The sequence below is a fragment of the Oncorhynchus gorbuscha genome, linkage group LG11 (assembly GCF_021184085.1).
Source record: "Oncorhynchus gorbuscha isolate QuinsamMale2020 ecotype Even-year linkage group LG11, OgorEven_v1.0, whole genome shotgun sequence".
Taxonomy (NCBI): domain Eukaryota; kingdom Metazoa; phylum Chordata; class Actinopteri; order Salmoniformes; family Salmonidae; genus Oncorhynchus; species Oncorhynchus gorbuscha.
In genome coordinates, this window is record NC_060183.1 from 4,904,308 (window position 1) to 4,931,637 (window position 27,330).

Genomic DNA, 27,330 nt, shown 5'->3' on the forward strand with positions numbered 1-27,330 from the left:
CTACAGTATATGAGCTATGTGCTCTGTGTTCCCTTCCCTCTACAGTATATGAGCTATGTGTTCTGTGTTGCCTTCCCTCTACAGTATATGAGCTATGTGCTCTGTGTTGCCTTCCCTCTACAGTATATGAGCTATGTGCTCTGTGTTCCCTTCCCTCTACAGTATATGAGCTATTAGCTCTGTGTTGCCTTCCCTCTACAGTATGTGAGCTATTAGCTCTGTGTTGCCTTCCCTCTACAGTATATGTGCTCTGTGTTCCCTTCCCTCTGCAGTATATGAGCTATGTGCTCTGTGTTCCCTTCCCTCTACAGTATATGAGCTATGTGCTCTGTGTTGCCTTCCCTCTCCAGTATATGAGCTATGTGTTCTGTGTTCCCTTCCCTCGACAGTATATGAGCTATGTGCTCTGTGTTCCCTTCCCTCTACAGTATATGTGCTCTGTGTTGCCTTCCCTCTACAGTATATGAGCTATGTGCTCTGTGTTGCCTTCCCTCTACAGTATATGAGCTATGTGCTCTGTGTTCCCTTCCCTCTACAGTAAATGAGCTATGTGCTCTGTGTTCCCTTCCCTCTACAGTATATGAGCTATGTGCTCTGTGTTGCCTTCCCTCTACAGTATATGAGCTATGTGCTCTGTGTTGCCTTCCCTCTACAGTATATGAGCTATGTGCTCTGTGTTGCCTTCCCTCTACAGTATATGAGCTATGTGCTCTGTGTTGCCTTCCCTCTACAGTATATGAGCTCTGTGTTCCCTTCCTTCTACAGTATATGAGCTATGTGTTCTGTGTTGCCTTCCCTCTACAGTATATGAGCTATGTGCTCTGTGTTGCCTTCCCTCTACAGTATATGAGCTCTGTGTTCCCTTCCTTCTACAGTATATGAGCTATGTGTTCTGTGTTCCCTTCCCTCTACAGTATATGAGCTATGTGTTCTGTGTTGTCTAGAGTTCAGTCTATCGGCCTACAAGAGGAACAAGCACAAGATGGAGCTGGCAGAGAAGGTGGATACAGGGTTTAATCATCACAGTAAGAAGAGACGACAAGCAAGTGAAACTGTGAGTAGCTCCCTCCACCTCACTTCAGCACCTGGTCAGAGTCATCAACCATGTCACCTGTCTCAAGACAAGATGACGTGGGGAGCATCTCGGGTTGGATTTCCCCGGACACAGATACAGTCACGAGCACTTTCAATGGAGTTATTTTAGTCCAGTCTTAATCTGTGTCCAGGAAACCAGTCCTTAGTGTTTCACTTGTACCATAATATTACTGTAAACTTGTTCGGCACGACTAAAAATATATATTTTTAAATGCAGTAAGTAATTAGTGAGGTGTGGTCAGAGAGATGCTGACTGTTTGATTAAAGAAACATTTACCCCCACAGAGATGTCCTCCACATTTACCCCCACAGAGATGTCCTCCACATTTACCCCCACAGAGATGTCCTCCACATTTACCCCCACAGAGATGTCCTCCACATTTACCCCCACAGTGATGTCCTCCACATTTACCCCCACAGCGATGTCCTCCACATTTACCCCCACAGCAATGTCCTCCACATTTACCCCCACAGCAATGTCCTCCACATTTACCCCCACAGTGATGTCCTCCACTCTACACATTTACCCCCACAGTGATGTCCTCCACTCTACACATTTACCCCCACAGAGATGTCCTCCACTCTAAACATTTACCCCCACAGAGATGTCCTCCACTCTACACATTTACCCCCACAGTGATGTCCTCCACTCTACACATTTACCCCCACAGTGATGTCCTCCACTCTACACATTTACCCCCACAGAGATGTCCTCCACTCTACACATTTACCCCCACAGAGATGTCCTCCACTCTACACATTTACCCCCACAGAGATGTCCTCCACTCTACACATTTACCCCCACAGCGATGTCCTCCACTCTACACATTTACCCCCACAGCGATGTCCTCCACTCTACACATTTACCCCCACAGTGATGTCCTCCACTCTACACATTTACCCCCACAGTGATGTCCTCCACTCTACACATTTACCCCCACAGTGATGTCCTCCACTCTACACATTTACCCCCACAGTGATGTCCTCCACTCTACACATTTACCCCCACAGAGATGTCCTCCACTCTACACATTTACCCCCACAGTGATGTCCTCCACTCTACACATTTACCCCCATAGAGATGTCCTCCACTCTACACATTTACCCCCACAGTGATGTCCTCCACTCTACACATTTACCCCCACAGTGATGTCCTCCACTCTACACATTTACCCCCACAGTGATGTCCTCCACTCTACACATTTACCCCCATAGAGATGTCCTCCACTCTACACATTTACCCCCATAGAGATGTCCTCCACTCTACACATTTACCCCCATAGAGATGTCCTCCACTCTACACATTTAACCCCACAGTGATGTCCTCCACTCTAAACATTTACCCCCATAGAGATGTCCTCCACTCTACACATTTACCCCCACAGTGATGTCCTCCACTCTACACATTTACCCATTTACATTTAAGTCATTTAGCAGACGCTCTTATCCAGAGCGACTTACAAATTGGTGCATTCACCTTATGACATCCAGTGGAACAGCCACTTTACAATAGTGCATCTAAATCTTAAAGGGGGAGGGGGGGAAGAGGGAATACTAAACCTATCCTAGGTATTCCTTAAAGAGGTGGGGTTTCAGGTGTCTCCGGAAGGTGGTGATTGACTCCGCTGTCCTGACGTCGTGAGGGAGTTTGTTCCACCATTGGGGGGCCAGAGCAGCGATGTCCTCCACTCTAAACATTTACCCCCACAGTGATGTCCTCCACTCTACACATTTACCCCCACAGTGATGTCCTCCACTCTACACATTTACCCCCACAGTGATGTCCTCCACTCTACACATTTACCCCCACAGCGATGTCCTCCACTCTACACATTTACCCCCACAGCGATGTCCTCCACTCTACACATTTACCCCCACAGCGATGTCCTCCACTCTACACATTTACCCCCACAGTGATGTCCTCCACTCTACACATTTACCCCCATAGAGATGTCCTCCACTCTACACATTTACCCCCACAGTGATGTCCTCCACTCTACACATTTACCCCCACAGTGATGTCCTCCACTCTACACATTTACCCCCACAGTGATGTCCTCCACTCTACACATTTACCCCCATAGAGATGTCCTCCACTCTACACATTTACCCCCATAGAGATGTCCTCCACTCTACACATTTACCCCCATAGAGATGTCCTCCACTCTACACATTTACCCCCACAGTGATGTCCTCCACTCTAAACATTTACCCCCATAGAGATGTCCTCCACTCTACACATTTACCCCCACAGTGATGTCCTCCACTCTACACATTTACCCCCACAGTGATGTCCTCCACTCTACACATTTACCCCCACAGTGATGTCCTCCACTCTACACATTTACCCCCACAGTGATGTCCTCCACTCTACACATTCAGTCCTAAATCCAATGTCCTCCTGTAATCCAAGGCCAGATGACTATGTTGAGGAAACCACACACACACACACACACACACACACACACACACACACACACACACACACACACACACACACACACACACACACACACACACACACACACACACACACACACACACACACACACACACAGTCCTGTAATCTGATGTCTGCCAGATGACTATGTTGAGGAAACTATACACACACACACACACACACACACACACACACAGTCCTGTAATCTGATGTCTGCCAGATGACTATGTTGAGGAAACTATATACACACACACACACACACACACACACACACACACACACACACACACACACACACACACACACACACAGTCCTGTAATCTGTAGTCCGCCAGATGCCGATGGGAGGGAACCCACAGTATAATGATGACCTGGAGATATGAGGGTGTGGAGACCTCAATTACTCACAAAGACATCACACACTCATAGTTACAGACACACACACACACACACACTGAATTCTGGCAATGAGACAACTAAACGTAGAAGGTGTTTAAAATAACTGTCGTGTTCTCAGACACACAACGAGGGAGATGGGCAGTAGTAGCTGTGGTCACATACACACTGTGAAGTAGCTTTCTCTCTTAATAGTGCCACTCTGTCCCCGGGCTCAAGAGCTCCCAAGGTAACCTGCCTAAATGACTATCGCCCCGTAGCACTCACATCTGGAGCCATGAAATGTATTTGAAAAGGCTGGTCATGGCTCACATCAACACCATTATCCCAGAAACCCTAGACCCACTCCAATTTGCATACCGCCCCAACAGATCCACAGATGACGCAATCTGTATCGCACTCCACACTGCCCTTTCCCACCTGGACAAGAGGAATACCTAATATGTGACAATGCTGTTCATTGACTACAGCTTATGGGGGGTGATAAAGGCCTAAATTCAGCGTTATTAATTACACTTTGTGTGTAATGCTACATCATCCAGTCACTACAAAATGTGGAATAAGTCATGGGGTATGAAAACCTTCTAGAAGGCACTATACGTGAGAATGCTGTTGATTGACTACAGTTCAACGTTCAACACCATAGTAACTGCCAAGCTCGTCAATAAGATAAGGACCCTGGGACTAAACGCCCACCTCTGCAACTGGATCCTGGACTTCTTGACGGGCCGCCCCCCAGGTGGTGAGGGAAGGTAGAAACACACCTATGTAACAATGAGAGCATCTTGACTGACTACATCAACGCCTCGTATGACAATGGAGCCCATCATGGACTACAGGAAACGGAGGGTGAGCACGCCCCCGTCCACATTGACGGGGCCGTAGTGGAGCGGGTTAATAGCTTTTAAGTTCCTCAGTTTCCACATCGCTAAGGAATTAACATGGTCCAGGCACACCAACCTGAATAGGGCACGACAACGCCTCTTCCCCCTCAGCAGGCTGAAAATATATTTTGACATGGGCCCTCAGATCCTCAAAACGTTCTACAACTGCACCATTGAGAGCATTATGACTGGCTGCATCACTGCTTGGTATGGCAACTGCTTGGCATCTGACCGCAAGGCGCTACAGAGGGTAGTACATCACTGGGGCTTCCTGACATCCTGGACCTCTATACCAGGCGGTGTCAGAGGAAGGCCCTAAAAAGACTCCAGCAACACCAGGTGGCTTCTGAAATGGCCAAAGACCTTTCTTTGCTACCGCACGGCAAGCGGTACCAATACACCATGTCTGGAAACAAAAGGACCCTGAAAGCCATAAGGCTAAACACACACGAGCGCACACACACACACACACACACACACACACACACACACACACACACACACACACACACACACACACACACACACACACACACACACACACACACACACACACACACACACACACACACACACACACACTTCCTGCTAAACTGAACAAAAAAGAGAAACGCAACAATTTCAAATATTTTACCGAAGTTACAGTTCATATAAGGAAATCCGTCAATTTAATTCAAATCCGTTAATTTAAATAAGGCCCTTTAATTAAGCCCTAATTGATGGATTTCACATAGGCCCACCCACTTGGGAGCCGGCCAGGTCAGGCCCAGCCAATCAGAATGAGTTTTTACCCGCCAAAGGGCTTTATTATAGACAGAAATACTTCTCAGCACCCCCCCCCCCCCCCCCCAATCCTCATCAGAAGATCCCGTTTGTGAAGAAGCCAGATGTGGAGTTCCTGGGCTGGCCTGTTTTCCAAATTGGTAGATAATTGAACGTTAAATTCTCTGGCAACCAATTGCACGCTCACTCAACTTGACACATCTGTGGCATTGTGTTGTGTGACAAAACTGCACATTTTAATGTGGCCTTTTTTTGGATCCCCAGCACAAGGTGCACCTGTGTAATGATCATGCTGTTTAATCAGCTTCTTGATGTGACACATCTGTCAGGTGGATGGTTTATCTTGGCAAAAGGAGAAATGTTGACTAACGGGGATGTAAACAAAGTTTTGGACAAAATTTAAGAGAAATAATAGTTTTTTTGTGCGTATCTTTTATTTGACCATGTTGCGTTTATATTTTTATTGTGTTTGTGTATATATATATATATATATATATATATATATATATATATATAAAATTACACACACAGAATAAAAAAATATATATATATAATTAATTAATTAATACCAGTCAAGTGTTTGGACACACCTACTCATTCAAGGGTTTTTCTTTATTTTTACTATTTTCTACATTTTAGAATAATAGTGACGACATCAAAAACTATTAAATAACACATATGGAATCAAGTATTAACCAAAACAGGGTTAAACAAATCGGATATGTTTATGTTTTTTATTCTTGCCTTGATGACATCTTTGCACATTCTTGGCATTCTCTCAACCAGCTTCATGAGGTAGTCACCTGGAATGCATTTCAAATGACAGGTGTGCCTTGATAATTTGTGGACTTTCTTTGAGCCAATCAGTTGTGTTGTGATAAGTTAGGGGGGGGGGTATACAGAAGATGGCCCTATTTGGTAAAAGACCAAGTCCATATTATGGCAAGAACAGCTCAAATAAGCAAAGAGAAACAACAGTCCATCATTACTTTAAGACATGAAGGTCAGTCAATCTTTTCAAGAACTTTGAAAGTTTCTTCAAGTACTATCATAAAAACCCTCAAGCGCTTTGATGAAACTGGCTCTCATGAGGACCACCACAGGAAAGGAAGACCCAGAGTTACCTCTGCTGTAGAGGATAAGTTCATTAGAGTAACCAGACTCAGAAATTACAGCCCAAATAAATGCTTCACAGACTTCAAGTAACAGACACATCTCAACATCATCTGTTCAGAGGAGACTCCGTGAATCAGGCCTTTATGGTCGAATTGCTGCAAAGAAACCACTACTAAAGGACACCAATATGGAGAAGAGACTTGATTGGGCCAAGAAACACAAGCAATGGACATTAGACCGGTGGAAATCTGTCCTTTTGGTCTGATGAGTCTGAATTTTAGATTGTTGTTTCCAACCGTTGTGTCTATGTGAGACGCAGAGTAGGTGAACGGATGATCTCTGCATGTGTGGTTCCCAACGTGAAGCATGGAGGAGGAGGTGTGATGGTGTGGCGGTGCTTTGCTGGTAACACTGTCAGTGATTTATTTAGAATTCAAGGCACACTTAACCAGCATGGCCTCCACAGCATTCTGCAGTGATATGCCATCCCATCTGGTTTACACTTAGTGGGACTATCATTTGTTTATCACCAGGACAATGACCCAACACACCTCCAGACTGTGTAAGGGCTGTTTGACCAAGAAGAGACTGATGGAGTGCTGAATCAGATGACCTGGCCTCCACAATCACCCGACCTCAACCCAATTGAAATGGTTTGGGATGGACCGCGGCGTGAAGGAAAAGCAGCCAACAAGTGCTCAGCATATGTGGGAACTCCTTCAAGACTGTTGGAAAAGCATTCCCCGTGAAGCTGGTTGAGAGAATGAGAATGAAGTAGGTGTGTCCAAACCTTTGACTGGAATGGAATTGGGTTCCATTTGGGACACATCCATGGTAGCTAGCAAATCTACACCCTACACCACTGACATGGCGCTTGAGGCAGTTCACTTGTAGTTTTCCCCACATACTAGGTCTATGTTATTGTTTACCAAGTTAACATTATGATTCATCAGAATTAAGCTTGGTTAATACTGAACTATTCCAGGAAGAGAGAATTCATTGAACAGAGAGAACTGTATTATTAGGTGTGTTGATGTCAGTTGGCTCGTGGAGGTGTCAGTTGGCTCGTGGAGGTGTCAGTTGGCTCGTGGCGGTGTCAGTTGGCTCGTGGCGGTGTCAGTTGGCTCGTGGCGGTGTCAGTTGGCTCGTGGCGGTGTCAGTTGGCTCGTGGCGGTGTCAGTTGGCTCGTGGCGGTGTCAGTTGGCTCGTGGCGGTGTCAGTTGGCTCGTGGCGGTGTCATAGAGGACTAGGTTTGAGAAGGGTTTTGATTTACTTTCCTAGGCTCCTCCCCTGGCTCCTCCTCCGTAATGTTGTAGCCTAATCCTACTGGATAGTTCATATGTCATGGTGCTCTGCTTTCCCATGGCAGGATTGAGGCCTAGTTGAGCAACCATTAGTGAGACGATGACAATCAGTTGGTGGCTGGACCAGACTGTCGTTGTTGTAGAAGTATTAAAACAATGTCAATTTAGGTCATTTTTACGTTTTTTAGTTTTTACTTAACAATACGTTTTGTAGGTTATTTTCGCGATCATATCCTTTAAAAGAAAATGAACTTGTTGAACTTTATAGCACACCACTTCAAAACGGCTTCCATTTGAGGAATCTAGTGCTGTGAATATGAGCTGTGTCAGAATGTGTTTTTAAGAGAGAGAGCGAGTGAGTGCGTAGAGTTTGTACTCAGAACCGTGTTGATTTCATTAAAAAAAAATGTTTGATTTCAGCTGGTCTGGTTCTCATTTTCATACAGCAATGTTATTATGTCTCTGTGTTTGCCAAGCCATAAAAATGTCCCCATTTTTTAATTTCTCTCTGATTTAAAAAATAATAATAAAATACATCTGAGACAAACACCTGTTCCACATGTGAAAAACCATGCGGATTACGGACAGAGAAGAGTGGAACTTTTAGAAATTGAATTGCACATAATCTAATCAAGTAAGATCTTATTAGTTTTGACATACTTTTGGTCATGTAGTGTATGTGGACCAGATCCCACTCATTGCTCATGGATCTGTAATAAATAAATTAAATAAAAAATATGTGCTATAGCAGCACACAAGTAGACTTCAAATGCATGCTGGGCCGGGCACGCCCTGAGCCTGTGAAGTGAGCGCTACTGGAGGGGGCGAGAAGATCGTCTCTTCAGCCTTTGGGAATGTCGCTCCAGTCAAATTGGGCTCCACACCTTGCTGTGCTCATATACTCTGTGTGGCTCCACACCTTGCTCTGCTCATATACTCTGTGGGCTCCACACCTTGCTCTGCTCATATACTCTGTGGGCTCCACACCTTGCTCTGCTCATATACTCTGTGGGCTCCACACCTTGCTCTGCTCATAGACTCTGTGGGCTCTGCTCATATACTCTGTGGGTTCCACACCTTGCTCTGCTCATATACTCTGTGGGCTCCACACCTTGCTCTGCTCATATACTCTGTGGGCTCCACACCTTGCTCTGCTCATATACTCTGTGGGCTCTGCTCATATACTCTGTGGGCTCCACACCTTGCTCTCCTCATATACTCTGTGGGCTCCACACCTTGCTCTGCTCATATACTCTGTGGGCTCCACACCTTGCTCTGCTCATAGACTCTGTGGGCTCCACACCTTGCTCTGCTCATATACTCTGTGGGCTCCACACCTTGCTCTGCTCATAGACTCTGTGGGCTCCACACCTTGCTCTGCTCATAGACTCTGTGGGCTCCACACCTTGCTCTGCTCATAGACTCTGTGGGCTCCACACCTTGCTCTGCTCATAGACTCTGTGGGCTCCACACCTTGCTCTGCTCATAGACTCTGTGGGCTCCACACCTTGCTCTGCTCATAGACTCTGTGGGCTCCACACCTTGCTCTGCTCATAGACTCTGTGGGCTCCACACCTTGCTCTGCTCATATACTCTGTGGGCTTCACACCTTGCTCTGCTCATAGACTCTGTGGGCTCCACACCTTGCTCTGCTCATAGACTCTGTGGGCTCCACACCTTGCTCTGCTCATAGACTCTGTGGGCTCCACACCTTCTGCTCTGCTGTGGGCTCCACACCTATAGACTCTGTGGGCTCCACACCTTGCTCTGCTCATAGACTCTGTGGGCTCCACACCTTGCTCTGCTCATAGACTCTGGGCTCCACACCTTGCTCTGCTCATAGACTCTGTGGGCTCCACACCTTGCTCTGCTCATAGACTCTGTGGGCTCCACACCTTGCTCTGCTCATAGACTCTGTGGGCTCCACACCTTGCTCTGCTCATAGACTCTGTGGGCTCCACACCTTGCTCTGCTCATAGACTCTGTGGGCTCCACACCTTGCTCTGCTCATATACTCTGTGGGCTCCACACCTTGCTCTGCTCATATACTCTGTGGGCTCCACACCTTGCTCTGCTCATAGACTCTGTGGGCTCCATTATTTGTACCCTTTTTTCTCCCCAATTTAGTGGGGAGTCACAGTCTTGTCCTATCGCTGCAACTCCTGTGCGGACTCGGGAGAGGCGAAGGTCGGGAGCCGTGAGTCCTCTGAAACACAACCCAGCCAAGCCGCACTGCTTCTTGACACAATGCCTGCTTAACCCGGAAGCCATCCGCACCGGAAAAAACACCGTACACCTTGCGACTCGTGTGGAGGGCCACTGCGCCTGGCCCGCCACAGGAGTTGCTAGAGCGCGATGGGACAAGAACATCCCTGCCGGCCAAACCCTCCCCTAACCCGGACGACGCTGGGCCAAACCCTCCCCTAACCCGGACGACGCTGGGCCAAACCCCCCCCTAACCCGGACGACGCTGGGCCAAACCCCCCCCTAACCCGGGACGACGCTGGGCCAAACCCCCCTAACCCGGGACGACGCTGGGCCAAACCCCCCCTAACCCGGGACGACGCTGGGCCAAACCCCCCCCTAACCCGGACGACGCTGGGCCAAACCCTCCCCTAAACCGGGCGACGCTGGGCCAAACCCTCCCCTAACCTAATCTATCTGGCTGTTAGTGAGGAGTCCCTGGAGACTGTTGGCTGTTAGTGAGGAGTCCCTGGAGATTGTTGGCTGTTAGTGAGGAGACCCTGGAGACTGTTGGCTGTTAGTGAGGAGTCCCTGGAGACTGTTAGTGAGGAGTCCCTGGAGACTGTTAGTGAGGAGTCCCTGGAGGCTGTTAGTGAGGAGTCCCTGGAGGCTGTTAGTGAGGAGTCCCTGGAGGCTGTTAGTGAGGAGTCCCTGGAGGCTGTTAGTGAGGAGTCCCTGGAGGCTGTTAGTGAGGAGTCCCTGGAGGCTGTTAGTGAGGAGTCCCTGGAGGCTGTTAGTGAGGAGTCCCTGGAGGCTGTTAGTGAGGAGTCCCTGGAGGCTGTTAGTGAGGAGTCCCTGGAGGCTGTTAGTGAGGAGTCCCTGGAGGCTGTTAGTGAGGAGTCCCTGGAGGCTGTTAGTGAGGAGTCCCTGGAGGCTGTTAGTGAGGAGTCCCTGGAGGCTGTTAGTGAGGAGTCCCTGGAGGCTGTTAGTGAGGAGTCCCTGGAGGCTGTTAGTGAGGAGTCCCTGGAGGCTGTTAGTGAGGAGTCCCTGGAGGCTGTTAGTGAGGAGTCCCTGGAGGCTGTTAGTGAGGAGTCCCTGGAGGCTGTTAGTGAGGAGTCCCTGGAGGCTGTTAGTGAGGAGTCCCTGGAGGCTGTTAGTGAGGAGTCCCTGGAGGCTGTTAGTGAGGAGTCCCTGGAGGCTGTTAGTGAGGAGTCCCTGGAGGCTGTTAGTGAGGAGTCCCTGGAGGCTGTTAGTGAGGAGTCCCTGGAGGCTGTTAGTGAGGAGTCCCTGGAGGCTGTTAGTGAGGAGTCCCTGGAGGCTGTTAGTGAGGAGTCCCTGGAGGCTGTTAGTGAGGAGTCCCTGGAGGCTGTTAGTGAGGAGTCCCTGGAGGCTGTTAGTGAGGAGTCCCTGGAGGCTGTTAGTGAGGAGTCCCTGGAGGCTGTTAGTGAGGAGTCCCTGGAGGCTGTTAGTGAGGAGTCCCTGGAGGCTGTTAGTGAGGAGTCCCTGGAGGCTGTTAGTGAGGAGTCCCTGGAGGCTGTTAGTGAGGAGTCCCTGGAGGCTGTTAGTGAGGAGTCCCTGGAGGCTGTTAGTGAGGAGTCCCTGGAGGCTGTTAGTGAGGAGTCCCTGGAGGCTGTTAGTGAGGAGTCCCTGGAGGCTGTTAGTGAGGAGTCCCTGGAGGCTGTTAGTGAGGAGTCCCTGGAGGCTGTTAGTGAGGAGTCCCTGGAGGCTGTTAGTGAGGAGTCCCTGGAGGCTGTTAGTGAGGAGTCCCTGGAGGCTGTTAGTGAGGAGTCCCTGGAGGCTGTTAGTGAGGAGTCCCTGGAGGCTGTTAGTGAGGAGTCCCTGGAGGCTGTTAGTGAGGAGTCCCTGGAGGCTGTTAGTGAGGAGTCCCTGGAGGCTGTTAGTGAGGAGTCCCTGGAGGCTGTTAGTGAGGAGTCCCTGGAGGCTGTTAGTGAGGAGTCCCTGGAGGCTGTTGGCCAGGAGTCCCTGGAGGCCGTTGGTTTTATCACAATGTGTTTCTGTACAGGGTTTGTTTTGCAAAGGCTCGAGTCTGAATCTTTAAACACGGGTTCTCACACACAGACAGACAGACAGACACGGGGAGAGAGAGTCAGTCTGTGGAAGAGCGATTCATCATGCCATCCACCGGCCTTTCCCTCCCCTCCAATTCACCCACAAGCCCCTTCCAAAGAAAACCCCAATCAGTGAAGGAAAACAAATGCCTCAGAAGAACAACAGAGAATTAACAGTTGAAAAATTTGAGAGGAGAGAAGGATAAATGATTTCCTGATCGTATTAATGTTGAACCTGGGTCCATTTCAACGGAAAATTCCCATGTCTGGTGATCAAGGAAAGATGTCTGAGCAAAATATGCTCATTCCTATGTTTAGAACGTCTGGAATTGTTTGAGCTAAGCATGATCGATTGAGTTTGCCTCGGCCACACACTACACACTTAATGTTTTATGGTGAGAGGGGTATTGGCAGCCACTATATTCTGTATATTCACCACCATGCTTAAGAGACCTACTGTTGGATAGAACCACTGTACGTTATGTCTACTCAATTATATTGATTTGATTGATTACTCTGATCATTTTAAAGGTGAATCCTAACATCTGCTTGATTCGATTTTGAACTTAGCCCTTGAATTCAATGGGAGACGAAGTTAAAAGTGGACCTCTGGTGGGAGTTAAGATTCACCTTTTTATGGACCTTGTTTTCCTCTTGGAGTCGGTGTATGAATGAATGTTTTCCGAGTCACCCGATCTTGTTTTCCCTTTAGGAGAATGGATCAGGGTTGCTGGACACGGTGGGAGCGATCGTAGTGGACAGAGAGGGGAACGTGGCAGCTGCAGTGTCCAGTGGGGGTTTAGCCATGAAACACCCAGGCAGGGTGGGACAGGTACAGTAACCATGTCCTCTTGGTGGGACAGGTACAGTAACCATGTCCTCTTGGTGGGACAGGTACAGTAACCATGTCCTCTGGGTGGGACAGGGCCAGTAACCATGTCCTCTGGGTGGGACAGAGTCAGTAACCTTGTCCTCTGGTCCCATGCAGTAACCATGTCCTCTGGGTGGGACAGAGTCAGTAACCATGTCCTCTGGTTACCAGGCAGGGTGGGACAGTAACCTTGTCCTCTGGTCCCATGCAAGGTGGGACAGGTACAGTAACCATGTCCTCTGGTTACCAGGCAGGGTGGGACAGTAACCTTGTCCTCTGGTCCCATGCAAGGTGGGACAGGTACAGTAACCATGTCCTCTGGGTACCAGGCAGGGTGGGACAGTAACCATGTCCTCTGGTCCCCAGGCAGGGTGGGACAGTAACCATGTCCTCTGGTCCCCAGGCAGGGTGGGACAGGTAGAGTAACCATGTCCTCTGGGTCCCAGGCAGGGTGGGACAGGTAGAGTAACCATGTCCTCTGGGTCCCAGGCAGGGTGGGACAGGTACAGTAACCATGTCCTCTGGGTCCCAGGCAGGGTGGGACAGGTACAGTAACCATGTCCTCTGGGTCCCAGGCAGGGTGGGACAGGTACAGTAACCATGTCCTCTGGGTCCCAGGCAGGGTGGGACAGGTACAGTAACCATGTCCTCTGGGTCCCAGGCAGGGTGGGACAGGTACAGTAACCATGTCCTCTGGGTCCCAGGCAGGGTGGGACAGGTACAGTAACCATGTCCTCTGGGTCCCAGGCAGGGTGGGACAGGTACAGTAACCATGTCCTCTGGGTGGGACAGGTACAGTAACCATGTCCTCTGGGTGGGACAGGTACAGTAACCATGTCCTCTGGGTGGGACAGGTACAGTAACCATGTCCTCTGGGTGGGACCGGTACAGTAACCATGTCCTCTGGGTGGGACCGGTACAGTAACCATGTCCTCTGGGTGGGACCGGTACAGTAACCATGTCCTCTGGGTCCCAGGCAGGGTGGGACAGTAACCATGTCCTCTGGGTCCCAGGCAGGGTGGGACAGTAACCATGTCCTCTGGGTCCCAGGCAGGGTGGGACAGTAACCATGTCCTCTGGGTCCCAGGCAGGGTGGGACAGTAACCATGTCCTCTGGGTCCCAGGCAGGGTGGGACAGTAACCATGTCCTCTGGTCCCCAGGCAGGGTGGGACAGTAACCATGTCCTCTGGTCCCCAGGCAGGGTGGGACAGTAACCATGTCCTCTGGTCCCCAGGCAGGGTGGGACAGTAACCATGTCCTCTGGTCCCCAGGCAGGGTGGGACAGTAACCATGTCCTCTGGTCCCCAGGCAGGGTGGGACAGTAACCATGTCCTCTGGTCCCCAGGCAGGGTGGGACAGTAACCATGTCCTCTGGTCCCCAGGCAGGGTGGGACAGTAACCATGTCCTCTGGTCCCCAGGCAGGGTGGGACAGTAACCATGTCCTCTGGTCCCCAGGCAGGGTGGGACAGTAACCATGTCCTCTGGTCCCCAGGCAGGGTGGGACAGTAACCATGTCCTCTGGTCCCCAGGCAGGGTGGGACAGTAACCATGTCCTCTGGTCCCCAGGCAGGGTGGGACAGTAACCATGTCCTCTGGTCCCCAGGCAGGGTGGGACAGTAACCATGTCCCTAGGCAGGGTGGGACAGTAACCATGTCCCCAGGCAGGGTGGGACAGTAACCATGTCCCCAGGCAGGGTGGGACAGTAACCATGTCCCCAGGCAGGGTGGGCAGTAACCATGTCCCTAGGCAGGGTGGGACAGTAACCATGTCCCCAGGCAGGGTGGGACAGTAACCATGTCCCCAGGCAGGGTGGGACAGTAACCATGTCCCCAGGCAGGGTGGGACAGTAACCATGTCCCTAGGCAGGGTGGGACAGTAACCATGTCCCCAGGCAGGGTGGGACAGTAACCATGTCCCCAGGCAGGGTGGGACAGTAACCATGTCCCCAGGCAGGGTGGGACAGTAACCATGTCCCCAGGCAGGGTGGGACAGTAACCATGTCCCCAGGCAGGGTGGGACAGTAACCATGTCCCCAGGCAGGGTGGGACAGTAACCATGTCCCCAGGCAGGGTGGGACAGTAACCATGTCCCCAGGCAGGGTGGGACAGTAACCATGTCCCCAGGCAGGGTGGGACAGTAACCATGTCCCCAGGCAGGGTGGGACAGTAACCATGTCCCCAGGCAGGGTGGGACAGTAACCATGTCCCCAGGCAGGGTGGGACAGTAACCATGTCCCCAGGCAGGGTGGGACAGTAACCATGTCCCCAGGCAGGGTGGGACAGTAACCATGTCCCCAGGCAGGGTGGGACAGTAACCATGTCCTCTGGGTCCCAGGCAGGGTGGGACAGTAACCATGTCCTCTGGTCCCCAGGCAGGGTGGGACAGTAACCATGTCCTCTGGTCCCCAGGCAGGGTGGGACAGTAACCATGTCCTCTGGTCCCCAGGCAGGGTGGGACAGTAACCATGTCCCCAGGCAGGGTGGGACAGTAACCATGTCCTCTGGTCCCCAGGCAGGGTGGGACAGTAACCATGTCCTCTGGGGTTTGGTGATTTGGCTTTAACAGGGTGATTTGTTGCCACTTGTCCACTACTTATTTACATAATTTAATAAATTAAACATTTAATCTACTTGCTGAGACAGAGCAGTAGTAATACTTTCTCCCTCCCTCCCTCCTTCCTCTCTCTCTCTCCCTTTCTCCTCTCTCTCTCCATCCCTTCCTCCCTCTCTCTCTATCCCTTTCTCCTTCTTTCTCTCTCTATCCCTTTCTCCTTCTCTCTCTCTCCATCCCTTCCTCCCTCTCTCTCTATCCCTTTCTCCTTCTCTCTCTCTCTCCATTCCTTCCCCTCTCTCTCTATCCCTTCCCCTCTCTCTCTATCCCTTCCTCTCTCTCTCTATCCCTTCCTCTCTCCCTCCCTATCCCTTCCTCTCCCTCCCTATCCCTCCTCTCTCTCTCTCTATCCCTTCCTCTCTCTCTCTATCCCTCCTCTCTCTCCCTATCCCTTCCTCTCTCTCCCTATCCCTTCCTCTCTCTCCCTATCCCTTCCTCTCTCTCCCTATCCCTTCCTCTCTCTCCCTATCCCTTCCTCTCTCTCCCTATCCCTTCCTCTCTCTCCCTATCCCTTCCTCTCTCTCCCTATCCCTTCCTCTCTCTCTCTCTCTCTCTCTCTCTCTCTCTCTCTCTCTCTCTCTCCTCTCTATCCCTTCCTCTCTCTATCCCTTCCTCTCTCTCTATCCATTCCTCTCTCTCCCTTCTTCCTTCTCTCTCTCTATCCCTTCCTCCCTCTCTCTATCCCTTCCTCTCTCTCTCTCTCTCTCTCTCTCTCTATCCCTTCCTCTCTCTCCCTATCCCTTCCTCCCTCTCTCTCTCTATCATTCCTCCTTCTCTCTCTCTATCCCTTCCTCCCTCTCTCTCTCCATGCCTTCCTCACTCTCTATCCCTTCCTCTCTCTCTCTATCCCTTCCTCTCTCTCTCTCTCTATCCCTTCCTCTCTCTCTCTCTCTCTATCCCTTCCTCTCTCTCTCTCTATCCCTTCCTCTCTCTCTCTCTCTATCCCTTCCTCTCTCTCTCTCTCTATCCCTTCCTCTCTCTCTCTCTCTATCCCTTCCCCTCTCTCTCTCTATCCCTTCCCCTCTCTCTCTCTATCCCTTCCCCTCTCTCTCTCTATCCCTTCCCCTCTCTCTCCATGCCTTCCTCTCTCTCTATCCCTTTCTCTCTCTCTCTATCCCTTTCTCTCTCTCTCTCTCTCTCTATCCCTTCCTCTCTCTCTCTATCCCTTTCTCTCTCTCTCTATCCCTTCCTCTCTCTCTCTATCCCTTCCTCTCTCTCTCTATCCCTTCCTCTCTCTCTCTCTCTCTCTCTCTCTATCCCTTCCTCTCTCTCCCTATCCCTTCCTCCCTCTCTCTCTCTATCATTCCTCCTTCTCTCTCTCTATCCCTTCCTCCCTCTCTCTCTCCATGCCTTCCTCACTCTCTATCCCTTCCTCTCTCTCTCTATCCCTTCCTCTCTCTCTCTCTCTATCCCTTCCTCTCTCTCTCTCTCTCTATCCCTTCCTCTCTCTCTCTCTCTATCCCTTCCTCTCTCTCTCTCTATCCCTTCCTCTCTCTCTCTATCCCTTCCCTCTCTCTCTATCCCTTCCCCTCTCTCTCTATCCCTTCCCTCTCTCTCCCTATCCCTTCCCTCTCTCTCTATCCCTTCCTCTCTCTCTCTATCCCTTCCTCTCACCCTATCCCTTCCTCTCTCCCTATCCCTTCCTCTCTCTCTATCCCTTCCTCTCTCTCCCTAACCCCTCCCTCTCTCTATCCCTTCCTCTCTCTCTCTATCCCTTCTCTCTCTCCTCCTTCCTCCTTCCTCTCTCTCTCCCTTCCTCTCTCTCTCTCTCTCTCTCTCTCTCTCTCTCTCTCTCTCTCTCTCTCTCTCTCTCCTTCCCTTCTCTCTCTCTCTATCCCTTCCTCATTCTCTCTCTCTATCCCTTCCTCCTTCTCTCTCTCTATCCCTTCCTCCCTCTCTCTCTCTCCATCCTTCTTCTCTATCTCTCTCTCTATCCCTTCCTCTCTCTCTCTCTATCCCTTCCTCTCTCTCTCTCTCTCTATCCCTTCCTCTCTCTCTCTCTCTATCCCTTCCTCTCTCTCTCTCTCTATCCCTTCCTCTCTCTCTCTCTCTATCCCTTCCCCTCTCTCTCTCTATCCCTTCCCCTCTCTCTCTCTATCCCTTCCCCTCTCTCTCTCTATCCCTTCCCCTCTCTCTCTATCCCTTCCTCTCTCTCTCTATCCCTTCCTCTCTCTCCCTATCCCTTCCTCTCTCCCTATCCCTTCCTCTCTCCCTATCCCTTCCTCTCTCTCTCTATCCCTTCCTCTCTCTCCCTAACCCTCCTCCCTCTCTCTCTATCCCTTCCTCTCTCTCTCTCTCTATCCCTTCTCTCTCCCTTCCTCCTTCTCTCTCTCTATCCCTTCCTCCCTCTCCCTTCCTCTCTCTCTCTCTCTCTCTCTCTCTCTCTATCCCTTCCTCTCTCTCCCTATCCCTTCCTCTCTCTCTCTATCCATTCCTCATTCTCTCTCTCTATCCCTTCCTCCTTCTCTCTCGCTTCCTCCTCTCTCTATCCCTTCCTCTCTCTCCTATCCCTTCCTCTCTCTCCCTATCCCTCCCCCTCTCTCTCTATACCTCCCCCCCTCTCTCCTCTCTCTCTCTCTCTCTCTCTCTCTCTCTATCCCTTTCTCTCTCTCTCTCTCTCTCTCTCTCTCTCTCTCTCTCTCTCTCTCTCTCTCTCTCTCTCTCTCTCCTCTCTCCCTCTCTCTCTCTCCCTATCCCTCCCCCCCTCTCTCTCTCTCTCTCTCCTCTCTCTCTCTCTCTCTCTCCTCCCCTCCTCTCTCTCTCTCTCCTCTCTCTCTCTCTCTCTCTCTCTCTCTCTCTCTCTCTCTCTCTCTCTCTCTCTCTCTCTCTCTATCCCTTCCTCTCCTCTCTCTCTCTCTCTCTCTCCATGCCTTCCTCTCTCTCTTTCTCTATCCCTTCCTCCTCTCTCTCTCTCTCTCTCTCTCTCTCTCTCTCTCTCTCCTCTCTCTCTCTCTCTCTCTCTCTCTCTCTCTCTCTCTCTCTCTCTCTCTCTCTCTCTCTCTCTCCCTTCCCTTCCTCTCTCTCTCTCTCTCTCTCTCTCCATGCCTTCCTCTCTCTCTTTCTCTATCCCTTCCTCTCTCTCTCTCTCTCTCTCTCTCTCTCTCTCTCTCTCTCTCTCTCTCTCTCTCTCTCTCTCTCTCTCTCTCTCTATCCCTTCCTCTCTCCTCTCTCTCTCTCTCTCTCTCTCTCTCTCTCTCTCTCTCTCTCTCTCTCTCTCTCTCTCTCTCTCTCTCTCTCTCTCTCTCTCTCTCTCTCTCTCCCTATCCCTCCCCCTCTCTCTCTCTCTCTCTCTCTCTCTCTCTCTCTCTCTCTCCTCTCTCTCTCTCTCTCTCTCTCTCTCTCTCTCTCTCTCTCTATCCCTTCCTCTCCTCTCTCTCTCTCTCTCTCTCCATGCCTTCCTCTCTCTCTTTCTCTATCCCTTCCTCTCTCTCTCTCTCTCTCTCTCTCTCTCTCTCTCTCTCTCTCTCTCTCTCTCTCTCTCTCTCTCTCTCTCTCTATCCCTTCCTCTCTCTCTCTCTCTCTCTCTCTCTCTCTCTCTCTCTCTCTCTCTCTCTCTCTCTCTCTCTCTCTCTCTCTCTCTCTCTCTCTTCTCTCTATCCATTCCTCTCTCTCTCTCTCTATCCCTTTCTCTCTCTCTCTCTCTCTCTCTCTCTCTCTCTCTCTCTCTCTCTCTCTCTCTCTCTCTCCCCTCTCTCCCTTCCTCCCCCTCTCTCTCTGTCTCTCTCCCTCCCTCCCTAGGCTGCTCATCATGGATGTGGATGCTGGGCTGAGAACACCAGTACCCTGAACCCTTACTCTACAGCAGTCAGTACTTCAGGTAAAACAACTCTTCACTCTTCACCCAATACCTTGTGTTTATGTGCTCTGTCATCTCTCCGTATCTCAGTTTTCTCAGTTTGTTTTTAACCGTATAGGGTAGGGGTATTCACCTCTGACCCGACGAGGTCCGTAGTCTGCTAGTTTTCTGTTCTCCCTGATAATTAATTGCACCCACCTGGTGTCCCAGGTCTACATCCGTCCCAGATTTAGAGGGGAAGAATGGGGAAACAAGTCACTGACTGAGTCATGTCGTCTCTGCTGTAGCTGACTGTCATTGACTGAGTCACAATGGTCTCTTATGTAGCTGACTATGTCATTGACTGAGTCACAATGGTCTCTTATATAACTGACTAAGTCACTGACTTAGTCACAATGGTCTCTTATGTAGCTGACTATGTCATTGACTGAGTCACAATGGTCTCTTATATAACTGACTAAGTCACTGACTTAGTCACAATGGTCTCTTATGTAGCTGACTAAGTCACTGACTTAGTCACAATGGTCTCTTATGTAGCTTACTTAGTCACTGACTTAGTCACAATGGTCTCTTATGTAGCTGACTAAGTCACTGACTTAGTCACAATGGTCTCTTATGTAGCTTACTTAGTCACTGACTTAGTCACAATGGTCTCTTATGTAGCTGACTAAGTCACTGACTTAGTCACAATGGTCTCTTATGTAGCTGACTAAGTCACTGACTTAGTCACAATGGTCTCTTATGTAGCTTACTTAGTCACTGACTTAGTCACAATGGTCTCTTATGTAGCTTACTTAGTCACTGACTTAGTCACAATGGTCTCTTATGTAGCTGACTAAGTCACTGACTTAGTCACAATGGTCTCTTATGTAGCTTACTTAGTCACTGACTTAGTCACAATGGTCTCTTATGTAGCTGACTAAGTCACTGACTTAGTCACAATGGTCTCTTATGTAGCTTACTTAGTCACTGACTTAGTCACAATGGTCTCTTATGTAGCTTACTTAGTCACTGACTTAGTCACAATGGTCTCTTATGTAGCTGACTAAGTCACTGACTTAGTCACAATGGTCTCTTATGTAGCTTACTTAGTCACTGACTTAGTCACAATGGTCTCTTATGTAGCTTACTTAGTCACTGACTTAGTCACAATGGTCTCTTATGTAGCTTACTTAGTCACTGACTTAGTCACAATGGTCTCTTATGTAGCTGACTAAGTCACTGACTTAGTCACAATGGTCTCTTATATAGCTGACTAAGTCACTGACTTAGTCACAATGGTCTCTTATGTAGCTGACTAAGTCACTGACTTAGTCACAATGGTCTCTTATGTAGCTGACTTAGTCACTGACTTAGTCACAATGGTCTCTTATGTAGCTTACTTAGTCACTGACTTAGTCACAATGGTCTCTTATGTAGCTGACTAAGTCACTGACTTAGTCACAATGGTCTCTTATGTAGCTGACTTAGTCACTGACTTAGTCACAATGGTCTCTTATGTAGCTTACTTAGTCACTGACTTAGTCACAATGGTCTCTTATGTAGCTGACTAAGTCACAGTGCTTTGGATGGTTTTCCCTCCTCCTCATCGGTCACTAAACTTGTTTAGTTCTTTGTGTAGTTTCTCTTTGTTAAGTCATCTGCAGACCAGGTGTACTGCAAGGCTCAGTGGATCTGCAGTGAAGTTTAGCTAACACGTGACACCTGTTGCATGTGGATAGTGAGGATAGTGAGGGAGGGGAGGGTGCATGAGGTCATGTGGATAGTGAGGGAGGGGAGGGTGCATGAGGTCATGTGGATAGTGAGGATAGTGAGGGAGGGGGGGGGTGCATGAGGTCATGTGGATAGTGAGGGAGGGAGGGGAGGGTGCATGAGGTCATGTGGATAGTGAGGGAGGGGAGGGCAGGGTGCATGAGGTCATGTGGATAGTGAGGATAGTGAGGGAGGGGAGGGTGCATGAGGTCATGTGGATAGTGTGGATAGTGAGGGAGGGGAGGGTGCATGAGGTCATGTGGATAGTGAGGATAGTGAGGGAGGGGAGGGTGCATGCGGTCATGTGGATAGTGAGGATAGTGAGGGAGGGTAGGGGAGGGTGCATGAGGTCATGTGGATAGTGAGGATAGTGAGGGAGGGGAGGGGAGGGTGCATGAGGTCATGTGGATAGTGAGGATAGTGAGGGAGGGGAGGGTGCATGAGGTCATGTGGGGGATTTGTGACCCAAATGGCACCCTATTGGTTCTGGTCAGATGTAGTGCACTAGGGTTAGGGATAGGGTTACGTTTGGGAGGCCGCCAGGGGGCACCTTCTCAAGACCCTCCAAACCCAAAGACGTTGGATTATATCTGTTGTGCATTAGCCTGCTGGTGACATTTCACTCTGTGGACCTATTGTCCTTGTTCTCAAAGTGTGACGTCTCACGTTGCCTTTTAACCACAAAAAAAAAAACTCTTTTTTTTTTTTTTTTTTTTTTTTTTTTTTTTTTTCAATGGAGCGGTTCTGTTTTGTTAGTTTAGAGTTTCTCCTTTATGTCTCTCTCATAAATGGAGATGGATTAACTGAGCAGAGCTGGCAGAGGAAAAGAGGAAGGGAGAGTGGGAGAGTGCGAGAAAGCGAGGGGTATGAGAGAGTGGGCAAGACAGAAAGAGGAAGAGAGGAAAGAGAGAAACAGACAGAGGGAGTCTGACTCGACTGTCTCTCTCTCTCTGCTCCCAGACTCTCACAAATTATTCAGTGCTGGCAAGGAAAGGGAGAAGGATGGAGGGGGAGAGAGAGCGAAGGGTGGGGAGGCGGAGCGAAGGGTGGGGAGGCGGAGCGAAGGGTGGGGAGGCGGAGCGAAGGGTGGGGAGGCGGAGCGAAGGGTGGGGAGGCGGAGCGAAGGGTGGGGAGGCGGAGCGAAGGGTGGGGAGGCGGAGCGCGGGTGGGGAGGCGGAGCGAGCGAAGGGTGGGGAGGCGGAGCGAGCGAAGGGTGGGGAGGCGGAGCGAGCGAAGGGTGGGGAGGCGGAGCGAGCGAAGGGTGGGGAGGCGGAGCGAGGGAGAAAGGTGGGGAGGCGGAGCGAGGAAAAGAGGGAGGAGGAGGAAAAGAGGGGAGGGGAGAGAAAGGGGGGGAGGGGAGAGAGGGAAAAGGGTGGGGAGAGGGAGAGAGGGAGAAAGAGGGAGAGAGGGAGAAAGAGGGAAAGAAGAGAGGGAGAGAGGGAGAAAGAGGGAGAAAGAGGGAGAGAAGAGGGAGAGAGAGGGAGAAAGAGAAAGAGGGAGAAAGAGAAAGAGGGAGAAAGAGAAAGAGGGAGAGAGGGAGAGAGGGAGAAAGAGAGAGAGGGAGAGGGGAGAAAGAGGAGAGAAAAGGGAGAGAGGGAGAAAGAGGGAGAGAGGGAGAGAGGGAGAAAGAGGGGAGAGAGGGAGAAAGGGAGAGAGAGAGGGAGAAAGAGGGAGAAAGAGGGAGAGAGGGAGAAAGAGGGAGAAAGAGGGAGAGAGGGAGAAAGAGGGAGAGAGGGGAGAGAGGGAGAAAGAGGGAGAGAGGGAGAGAGGGAGAAAGAGGGAGAGAGGGAGAAAGAGAGAGAGGGAGAGAGGGAGAGAGGGAGAAAGGGAGAAAGGGAGAAAGAGAGAGAAAGAGGGAGAAAGAGGGAGAAAGAGGGAGAAAGAGGGAGAGAGGGAGAGAGGGAGAAAAAGAGAAAGAGGGAGAAAAAGAGAAAAAGAGAAAGAGGGAGAAAAAGAGAAAGAGGGAGAGAGGGAGAGAGGGAGAAAGAGGGAGAAAAAGAGAAAGAGGGAGAGAGGGAGAAAAAGAGAAAGAGGGAGAAAAAGAGAAAGAGGGAGAGAGGGAGAAAAAGAGAAAGAGGGAGAAAAAGAGAAAGAGGGAGAGAGGGAGAAAAAGAGAAAGAGGGAGAAAGAGGGAGAGAGGGAGAGAGGGAGAAAAAGAGAAAGAGAGAGGGAGAAAGAGGGAGAGAGGGAGAAAGAGGGAGAAAGAGGGAGAAAGAGGGAAAGAGGGAGAAAGAGGGAGAAAGAGGGAGAAAGAGGGAGAGAGGGAGAAAAAGAGAAAGAGGGAGAGAGGGAGAAAAAGAGAAAGAGGGAGAGAGGGAGAAAAAGAGAAAGAGGGAGAAAAAAGAGAAAGAGGGAGAAAAAGAGAAAGAGGGAGAGAGGGAGAAAAAGAGAAAGAGGGAGAGAGGGAGAAAAAGAGAAAGAGGGAGAAAAAGAGAAAGAGGGAGAGAGGGAGAGAGGGAGAAAGAGGGAGAGAGGGAGAAAGAGGGAGAGAGGGAGAAAGAGGGAGAGAGGGAGAGAGGGAGAGAGGGAGAAAGAGAGAGAAAGAGGGAGAAAAAGAGAAAGAGGGAGAGAGGGAGAAAAAGAGAAAGAGGGAGAAAAAGAGAAAGAGGGAGAGAGAGAGGGAGAAAAAGAGAAAGAGGGAGAGAGGGAGAAAAAGAGAAAGAGGGAGAGAGGGAGAAAAAGAGAAAGAGGGAGAGAGGGAGAAAAAGAGAAAGAGGGAGAGAGGGAGAAAAAGAGGAAGAGGGAGAAAAAGAGAAAGAGGGAGAGAGGGAGAAAAAGAGAAAGAGGGAGAAAAAGAGAAAGAGGGAAAGAGGGAGAAAAAGAGAAAGAGGGAGAAAAAAAGAGAAAGAGGGAGAGAGGGAGAAAAAGAGGGAAGAGGGAGAAAAAGAGAAAGAGGGAGAGAGGGAGAAAAAGAGAAAGAGGGAGAGAGGGAGAAAAAGAGAAAGAGGGAGAGAGGGAGAAAAAGAGAAAGAGGGAGAGAGGGAGAAAAAGAGAAAGAGGGAGAAAAAGAGAAAGAGGAGAAAAAGAGAAAGAGGGAGAGAGAAAAAGAAAGAGAGGAGAGAGGGAGAAAAAGAGAGGAGAGGGAGGGAGAAAAAGAGAAAGAGGGAGAGAGGGAGAAAAAGAAAGAGGGAGAGAGGGAGAAAGAGAGGAGGAGGGAGAAAGAGGGAGAAAAGAGAAAGAGGGAGAGAGGGAGAAAGAGGGAGAGAGGGAGAAAGAGGGAGAGAAAGAGAAAGAGAGAAAAGAGAAAAGAGGGAGAAAAAGAGAGAGGGAGAGAGAAAAAGAGAAAGAGAAAGAGGGAGAGAAAAAGAAAAGAGAAGAGAGAGAAAGAGGGAGAAAAAGAGAAAGAGGGAGAAAAAGAGAAAGAGGGAGAAAAAGAGAAAGAGGGAGAAAAAGAGAAAGAGGGAGAAAAAGAAAGAGGAGAAAAAGAGAGAAAAAGAGAAAGAGGGAGAGAGAGAAAAGAGAAAGAGGGAGAGAAAGGGAGAAAAAGGGGGAGAAAGAGGGGAGAAAAAGAGAAAGAGGGAGAGAGGGAGAAAAGAGAGAGAGGAGAGAGGGAGAAAAAGAGAAAGAGGGAGAGAGGGAGAAAAAGAGAGAGAAAGAGGAAAGAGAGGGGAGAAAAAGAGGGAGAGAGGGAGAAAGAGGGAGAAAAAGAGAAAGAGGGAGAGAGGGAGAAAGAGGGAGAAAGAGAGAAAGAGGGAGAGAGAGGGAGAAAAAGAGAAAGAGGGAGAAAAAGAGAAAGAGGGAGAAAAAGAGAAAGAGGGAGAGAGGGAGAAAAAGAGAAAGAGGGAGAGAGGAGGGAGAAAAAGAGAAAGAGGGAGAAAAAGAGAAAGAGGGAGAAAAAGAGAAAGAGGGAGAGAGGGAGAAAAAGAGAAAGAGGGAGAGAGGGAGAAAAAGAGAAAGAGGGAGAAAGAGAGAGAGGGAGAAAGAGGGAGAAAAGGGAGAAAGAGAAAGAGGGAGAGAGGGAGAAAAAGAGAAAGAGGGAGAGAGGGAGAAAAAGAGAAAGAGGGAGAGAGGGAGAAAAAGAGAAAGAGGGAGAGAGGGAGAAAAAGAGAAAGAGGGAGAAAAAGAGAAAGAGGGAGAAAAAGAGAAAGAGGGAGAAAAAGAGAAAGAGGGAGAAAAAGAGAAAGAGAAAAAGAGAAAGAGGGAAAAAGAAAAGGGAGAAAAAGAGAAAGAGGGAGAAAAAGAGAAAGAGGGAGAAAAAGAGAAAGAGGGAGAGAGGGAGAAAGAGAAAGAGGGAGAGAGGGAGAAAAAGAGAAAGAGGGAGAGAGGGAGAAAAAGAAAGAGGGAGAGAGGGAGAAAAAGAGAAAGAGGGAGAGAGGGAGAAAAAGAGAAAGAGGGAGAGAGGGAAAAAGAGAAAGAGGGAGAGAGGGAGAAAAAGAGAGGGAGAAAAGAGAAAGAGGGAGAAAGAGGAGAAAAGAAAAGAGAAAGAGGGAGAGAAAAAAGAGAAAAGAGAAAGAGGGAGAAAAAGAGAAAAAGAGAAAGAGAAAGAGAAAGAGAAAGAGAAAGGGAGAAAGAGAAAGAGAAAAAAGAGAAAGAGGGAAAAAGAGAAGAGAGAGGGAGAAAAAGAGAAAGAGGGAGAGAGGGAGAAAGAGGGAGAGAGGAGAAAAGGGAGAGAAAGAGGGAGAGAGGGAGAAAAAGAGAAAGAGGGAGAGAGGGAGAAAAGAGAAAGAGGGAGAGAGGGAGAAAAAGAGAAAGAGGGAGAAAAAAAGAGAAAGAGGGAGAAAAAGAGAAAGAGGGAGAAAAAGAGAAAGAGGGAGAAGGAGAAAGAGGGAGAGAGGGAGAGAGGGAGAAAGAGGGAGAAAAAGAGAAAGAGGGAGAGAGAGAGAAAGAGGGAGAGAGGGAGAAAAAGAGAAAGAGGGAGAGAGGGAGAAAAAGAGAAAGAGGGAGAGAGAGAGAAAGAGGGAGAGAGAGAGAAAGAGGGAGAGAGAAAGAGAAAGAGGGAGAGAGGGAGAAAAAGAGAAAGAGGGAGAGAGGGAGAAAAAGAGAAAGAGGGAGAGAGGGAGAAAAAGAGAAAGAGGGAGAGAGGGAGAAAAAGAGAAAGAGGGAGAAAAAGAGAAAGAGGGAGAAAAAGAGAAAGAGGGAGAAAAAGAGAAAGAGGGAGAGAGGGAGAAAAAGAGAAAGAGGGAGAGAGAGAGAAAGAGGGAGAGAGGAGAAAGAGGGAGAGAGGGAGAAAAAGAGAAAGAGGGAGAGAGGGAGAAAAGAGAAAGAGGGAGAGAGGGAGAAAAAGAGAAAGAGGGAGAAAAAGAGAAAGAGGGAGAAAAAGAGAAAGAGGGAGAAAAAGAGAAAGAGGGAGAGAAAGAGAAAGAGGGAGAGAGGGAGAGAGGGAGAGAGGGAGAAAAAGAGAAAGAGGGAGAGAGAGAGAAAGAGGGAGAGAGGGAGAAAAAGAGAAAGAGGGAGAGAGGGAGAAAAAGAGAAAGAGGGAGAGAGAGAGAAAGAGGGAGAGAGAGAGAAAGAGGGAGAGAGAGAGAAAGAGGGAGAGAGGGAGAAAAAGAGAAAGAGGGAGAGAGGGAGAAAAAGAGAAAGAGGGAGAGAGGGAGAAAAAGAGAAAGAGGGAGAGAGGGAGAAAAAGAGAAAGAGGGAGAGAGGGAGAAAGAGGGAGAAAAAGAGAAAGAGGGAGAAAAAGACAGTGTCAGCAAATTTACAGGATGTTTTTTATTTTTCTGGAATAAGTGAGAAGGTGACTGAGAAGGTGACTGAGAAGGTGACTGAGAAGGTGACTGAGAAGGTGACTTCTGGTGACTTAGAAAAAAAGACATTCTACTTCAGAATGCATGAAAATCTCATTATGTTGACACCATATGAAATATAACTGATGAGCACCACTGGGCTGTAGAGAGATGAGGTGGCTGTTGGCTCTCATTCACACCACTGGGCTGTAGAGAGATGATGAGGTGGCTGTTGGCTCTCATTCACACCACTGGGCTGTAGAGAGATGATGAGGTGGCTGTTGGCTCTCATTCACACCACTGGGCTGTAGAGAGATGATGAGGTGGCTGTTGGCTCTCATTCACACCACTGGGCTGTAGAGAG

General features: G+C 49.4%; 1 protein-coding gene across 2 annotated transcripts in view; it reads left to right on the plus strand.

The window, feature by feature from the left end:
• tasp1 (taspase, threonine aspartase, 1) overlaps nucleotides 1-27,330 on the plus strand; it is a 96,174-nt gene that overhangs the window by 17,203 nt on the left and 51,641 nt on the right. For both annotated transcript variants that reach the window (XM_046368433.1, XM_046368434.1), the window contains exons 8-10: nucleotides 945-1,054; nucleotides 12,984-13,103; nucleotides 19,494-19,572. In XM_046368433.1, the coding sequence (XP_046224389.1) occupies nucleotides 945-1,054; nucleotides 12,984-13,103; nucleotides 19,494-19,572 (309 nt within the window). The remainder of the gene's footprint in view (nucleotides 1-944; nucleotides 1,055-12,983; nucleotides 13,104-19,493; nucleotides 19,573-27,330) is intronic.